This window comes from Myotis nattereri (assembly GCF_964212035.1).
Source record: "Myotis nattereri genome assembly, chromosome: 5".
Classification (NCBI taxonomy): Eukaryota; Metazoa; Chordata; class Mammalia; order Chiroptera; family Vespertilionidae; genus Myotis; species Myotis nattereri.
This window is the reverse complement of record NC_138080.1, coordinates 106587055-106593490: the sequence shown is the minus strand read 5'-3', so window position 1 is coordinate 106593490 and position 6436 is coordinate 106587055. Positions and strand designations below refer to the sequence as shown.

At 55.5% G+C, this 6436-nt stretch overlaps 1 protein-coding gene across 1 annotated transcript; it reads left to right on the top strand.

Annotated features, from left to right (window-relative positions):
- Positions 1-601: 601 nt before the first annotated feature.
- DRD1 (dopamine receptor D1) lies at positions 602-3631 on the top strand (the record flags this gene model as incomplete). The annotated part of the gene is made up of 2 exons (XM_081090664.1): positions 602-2355; positions 2984-3631. The coding sequence occupies one exon, from the start codon at positions 602-604 to the stop codon at positions 1949-1951; it is 1350 nt and encodes a 449-aa protein (XP_080946790.1). The 3' UTR covers positions 1952-2355; positions 2984-3631.
- Positions 3632-6436: the final 2805 nt, after the last annotated feature.

Sequence of the window (6436 nt, the reverse complement as noted above, 5' to 3'; positions counted from 1 at the left end):
ACTGGGGCCCGACCGGGGGATGCGGGGCTCCTCTCCTGGGCGTCCTGGAGCTGCGCTCTCCAAACCTCCCCCAGGCGAGGTAGGTGGCTGTTGCATCGCATCGGACTGGGCTTGCCCTGTAAAGGTGTGACCTGCTCAAGTCTTGGCATCTTTGCTTTCTCTGCTTTTCAGGGCGTTTGGGGAGCTGCGCGGAGCCAGGGGTTCGGAGGAGCCAGGCATGTATTTTCAGCTGTGCCTCAGCCCCGAAATGTGACTGTAATTGACTAGCTCGGGAGAGGCCCCCAGGCTCTGGATGGAAAGCTAGGATCCGCTCAAAGCCACCGCTTTCCATGGGAATTGAAGGGCCAGCTGGTGGCAATGACAGTGACCTGGAGCGAGGGGGTCAGCAGACAGCCGTAGAGAGCAAGCGGCTCCTTCCAAGGGGGTGACTCGGGGGCCGGGGGCAGGCTCCTGCCACTCCGTGGTGCAGCCCTCGCAGAGAACGCCAGTGAGGTCCTGCACCCAGGGCAGCAAGGGGCCGCCTGACCCCTAACCCCTGACCCCTGCTTAGGAGCTTGAGGGACATCAGAGTCCCCCCCAGCCCCCCTGCTCTCCCCAGAAGATGAGGACTCTGAACACCTCCACCGCCTCCACCATGGACAGGGCCGGGCTGGTGGTGCAGAGGGACTTCTCCTTCCGCGTCCTCACCGCCTGTTTCCTGTCACTGCTCATCTTGTCCACCCTCCTGGGGAACACGCTGGTCTGTGCCGCCGTCATCAGGTTCCGGCACCTGCGGTCTAAGGTGACCAACTTCTTCGTCATCTCCCTGGCCGTATCGGACCTCCTGGTGGCCGTCCTGGTCATGCCCTGGAAAGCCGTGGCCGAGATCGCCGGCTTCTGGCCCTTTGGGTCCTTCTGTAACATCTGGGTGGCCTTCGACATCATGTGCTCCACGGCGTCCATCCTCAACCTCTGCGTGATCAGCGTGGACAGGTACTGGGCCATCTCCAGCCCCTTCCGCTACGAGAGGAAGATGACCCCCAAGGCGGCCTTCATTCTGATCAGTGTGGCGTGGACCTTGTCTGTGCTCATCTCCTTCATCCCCGTGCAGCTCAGCTGGCACAAGGCGAAGCCCACCGGTCTCTCCGAGGGCAACGCCACGTCCCCGGGTGAGACCATAGACAACTGTGACTCCAGCCTGAGCAGGACCTATGCCATTTCCTCCTCCCTGATAAGCTTCTACATCCCTGTGGCCATCATGATTGTCACCTACACCAGGATCTACAGGATCGCCCAGAAGCAAATCCGGCGCATCTCGGCCTTGGAGAGGGCGGCGGTCCACGCCAAGAACTGCCAGACCACGACGGGCAACGGGAAGCCCGTGGAGTGTGCGCAGCCCGAGAGCTCCTTCAAGATGTCCTTCAAGAGGGAGACGAAGGTTCTGAAGACGCTGTCGGTGATCATGGGGGTGTTTGTGTGCTGCTGGCTGCCCTTCTTCATCCTGAACTGCATGGCGCCCTTCTGCGGGACCGGGGAGACCCAGCCCTTCTGCATCGACGCCATCACCTTCGACGTGTTCGTGTGGTTTGGGTGGGCAAATTCCTCCTTGAACCCCATCATTTACGCCTTTAATGCTGATTTCCGGAAGGCATTTTCAACCCTCCTGGGATGCTACAGACTCTGCCCTGCGACCAATAACGCCATAGAGACGGTGAGCATCAACAACAACGGGGGCGCAGTCTTCTCCAGCCAGAACGAGCCGCGAGGCTCCATCTCCAAGGACTGCCACCTGGTGTACCTGATCCCACACGCCGTGGGCGCCTCCGAGGACCCGAAGAAGGAGGAGGCGGGCGGAACAGCCAAGCCCCCGGAGCGGCTGTCCCCGGCCCTGTCTGTCATCTTGGACTATGACACGGATGTCTCCCTAGGAAAGATCCAGCCCATCACACAAAATGGACAGCACCCAACCTGAACTCCGAGGGGACTCCTGCCAGCCATGCTCACCCCCAAAGCGAGAGGGGGTCTCTGGGGCTTGCTGTGAGACTCGGGGTGTCAGGAGAGCCTTCCTCTGCTGCTTTTTCTCCAACACAACTAACTCTGTTTAAACATACATCCCGGTGTGTTTTCTGTGTTCTTCCCGGCGAATCAAAGAGCCACACATGTTGAGGCGAGGGCTCACCAGGGATGTGTCTTTGGCTCCAAACTTCTTTTTAGAAACAGATTCTTTATCCTAGGACTCAAAAATAAGGCAAGGAATCCACAGTGAGCTGCTTCACTTAACAATCAAACCTTTCTGGGAAGGCAGTGAGGAGGGTTGAGTGGGCCGTGTGCTAACAGGTGCTAACGGGGTCGGAGCACAGCTCTCCTAGCGTGAAGGTAGGTGCCTGCCTTCCTCAATGATTCCTCCAAAATAATTGAGCCTTAGAGTGCGGCTGCGATTGTTCTTTTTTGTTGTTGTTGTTGTTTTTTCAGAACTGAGAGATGCTTTGTGGATATTGGTTTTATTTATTTATTGTACTATATGGATATTTTTAACTTATTATAATAAATCTATATTTATCATATTTTAACAGGACACACGAATGAGTTATCTGAGACCTCCCAATCACATTTTTGTCCCCTTAACTAGCACTTTATAAGCCAAGGGAACAAACACCGGGCTCTCTGAGAGCCTCAGTGCCCGTGTGTCACTCCCAGCAGCACGGCCGACACCGATAGCGGGACCTTGTGCCGGTTCCGTAAAACCCACGGCATAAGCAAAGACGAGGTGAGAGCTGACAGATGCTGGGAACGTTTGTCCCCTAGACATTGCGAGAAACTTCAGAAAGCGTAGCTACCACTGTATTCAGAACCTTTTAAGCGGCCGAGACCTGCAGTTCTGTAAATACCTTTTCAAAAGCCAGCGTAAGAAGCCAGCTCGAACTGTATCATCTTAGTGGTAATACAGAGCACATGCCACTTTCTACTTCTGTAAAATAACCGGCCCTCTCGTGTCTTCTCTCAGCCCACGTGTCAGAGAGCTTTTCTGAGCCAGACAGGGGCTGTCCTGGCTGCGTGTGCAGTGCGGACGGCGGGTCTCCTCGCTCCCGCGCCCGGCAGCCGCCCCCGTGGACAGAGGGCGCATCCGCCCCTCCTCTCACCAGGACAGACCACGGCTGCTTCTGTAGCGCTTTCATCTGCATTTAGAATCGCTTTTTTAAAAGTCTAAATGTTAATGGTATCCTAACAACTAGTGCCTCATGATCGCTCTCCGGTAAGACACTTCTTTTGGAAAAAAACAGGAGACCCTGCTCTCTGGGCGTGTCAAGCATCCCAGAGCTGCCAGTATCTCTTTTGACGAACGCGAGCCCTCCCTCCGTGCTCTGGGTCACGCTCCTCTGTCACCAGCAGGACTGTGCGACACCTCCTGGTCACCCTCGCGAGATGCTGGTCCACGCGGGGCATGTCGAGGGAATTTCTGTGCAGCGTTGACGGCGTTTCCTGGTGGGTAAGCCGTGGACTTGCTGTGCAGATGGAGCGGGGAGCGGGGAGCACGCTGCTGGCCATGACCTCCCGCGGCAGGACCGTGTGACATGTGCATTGTGGATGTTTCCTACCTGGACTGCTGTATGCTTTCTCACATCTAATAAAACTATTTTGTGAACTCACATCAGCCCCGAATGAGCCGTGTTGCATTTGTTAAATGTGCTTTAGAGACAAAAACGTGTCAGCCCCGCGAGTAAGGAAACGTAGGCATGTTCAAGGCTCTGTCACTTTTCTTCTTTTTAATGCCTGTCACGGTGGCCTGGCAGCATTTAAGCAGGAGATGTCTTTGATTCGGGCTACACACTCTTGTTTCCTTCTGCCTTAAGGACTTTTTTCTTTTTCTTTCTTTCTTCCTTTTTTTTTTAAAGAAACCCTTCCTTATTAGAGGAGTTACTCTACTTTTCATTTCACAGATTTGAATGATTCCTAAAAACCTCTGCTTTTGCCTTCAAAGTGCCCAGGGACTTTAGACGACGGGAACATCACAGAGAGGGCTGTGGCTGCTGTCGGCTTGGTTTGGACTCTTTCCTGATGATAGCCACAGTGTGTGCAGTGTTTGTTTTAAGAATAAATAGAACAGGAGATTTTTTTGTTTTTTGGTTTTTTTTTCCTGGAGAAAATGTACCGGTTGTAATGCTGGGCTTAGCAAATGTCTTATTGAGCACCCCCTCCATCCTGCCCACCCTGTTTAGTTCATGTGTAGCCCCTCCCCCTTCTTTTCATCCCGAAGAGGAGAACTCCGGAGCAGCAGGTGCTGCGGAGCTGAAGGGTTAAGTTTATAATGTGGAACCTCGCACGGCAGATGGCGTCTTTTAAATTCCATATGTGCCATCCCCAGGCTTTGGCATGTAATGAACATGTCTAGAACGAACGCCCGAAACGCGTGAGGCCTTTTCTCTCTGCCTCAGAACTTCCTGCGTATCTTTCTCCTCTGAAGTTTAATTTTTTTTTATGGGAAGTCCAGCACCACCAGCTCCTATGTTCAGGGCTGTCACTGTCCAGCCAATGACACGGGCCACAAAAGCCTTCCCCCTTTATTGTGTTGGCACAGAGTGGAAAGTAAAGATGTATCTAGAGATGATGTTACACAGTTATACCATTCAGCGTACTGTGGACAAGACCGCCGTGGGCTCCTGGCATGCTGGGTCGATAAGGGCCTGTTAGGAAATGCTCGTTTCGCTGAAAGGCGCTGTCAGAGAACGTCACTCACCACCATGAACGCAGCGCGACAATGACGTGCGTTTCATTCCTGCTTCAGGGACGAGCTGCACACAGTGCATAGCTGTGCAGCACCTCGCAAGGCAGTCTTTTTAACAGAGGGGCTCGTTCCCCTCTGGACCGAGGAGCCCCCTCTTGGTCCCGTAGCTCAGAGCCCTCAGTGTGGGAACGGTGGGGGGCCTTTAGGAAGGGGCTCCAGCCGTGGATTTGGAGTTTATTTAGGAACTAGAGGCCCAGTGCACGAGTAGGGTCCCTAGTGGCTGCCGGCCAGGGCCTCCTTTCCGCCGGCCGCCTACCGCCACCGGCCAGGGCAGGGCTGGCCAGGGGGAGGGGCTGCGGGCAGTTGGCCAGCCAGCCCTGCCCCCTGGTCGAACTCCAGGTAGAGGGGACAATTTGCATATTAGGCTTTTATTATATAGGATGGCTCTGCTTTCCCCTGGGACCTGGGCAAGTCAGTGTCTGAGGCTCAGTCGTCCAAATCCTCCGAATAGGAGCAAAGCCTCTGGATTAATGTGCCAATGAGGGGTCTCTTCAAAAAGGCGGCCAGTACCCAGTCCAGCCCCAGGGACTCCAGGAAGGGTCCCTCCCTGGGGGCTGCATCCTGAGGCGCCCCAGCATCGTGCCAGCCCATCCACACACCGGGCCTGGGACGCAGGCCGCACAGGCATTGCTCTGGCGGCCACGGGTCCTCACTGCAGCTACACTTTCAGGCTGTGAGCGTCCACGGATGTCTGTGCGTCTCTGAGCCTGTGTGCCCGTCTGTGAAATGGAGATAGACGTGCGGGCTCCTGTGAGGGTCTCGGAAGCCCCGGTCCATGAGGGCGCCGAGCGTGGGGCTTGCCGACCGGGCAGGATCCGGGCTTGGAAGGGGTTGATGACACGATTGCCGTAGTAAGGGAGCTGCTCTGCACCGGCTTCGCGCCCGCGTGCTTGCAGCAAATGCACTGACGTGGGGAGAACAGGTGGCTTGGGATTCTCCCAGGCGCCGGCCGTTTTCTTTGGCTGCTCTTACCTGGTGCTCCAGAGCGAGTGGCTTCTGATATCTGGGTGGTTAAAGCAGCTGCCTGAGTGTACCACTCGGCATGGATGAACCGAATCTGTCCTCAGTGTTTTCATCTGAAACCTGCGTGCCTTGCGGGGTTTGTTTCAGGGATCGAGTGCTGGCCGGCCCGGTCTGGGCCCGGGAAACTGGGACCTGCTGCCGCTCCCTCAGGCGCCTGCTGCCGCTCCCTCAGGCGCCTGTGGTCCCTGGGGGCACGGGCCCCGTGATGCAGAGACTGCATCTCACGCAGCTGAGAGGCGCTCTGTGGGCTTCTTTGGGGTTTCCTTACCGGCCTGTTGAGGACCGAGGGGGTGGGGAGCGTCCCAGCCCGAGAACCCCTCTGCAGGTCATTACCGGGCCGTCTAGCCATGTGGCCTTTGGTCCTGTTAAGTAACTTGCATGTGATGTGTAGCATTTTTTTTAAAAAGCGGCATTTGGTCTTGAGTCTGTTACATCATTCAAGACTTGGGAGTTGTAATTTACATCGTATTAGCGGCTGCAGACGAATCTCTGATTTAAAAGGGTTTAACTGTTTAATCACTATGAGGAAATGGATAAAACCGGTTCTGTTTTTTCTCATGCTCAGATACTCGATGCTCTCCCAGCTCCCCACCCGGTCAGCGTGTCCAGCCACGGCAAAGGCGCCGCCCTGAGCTGGGTCCTGGGAAGGGA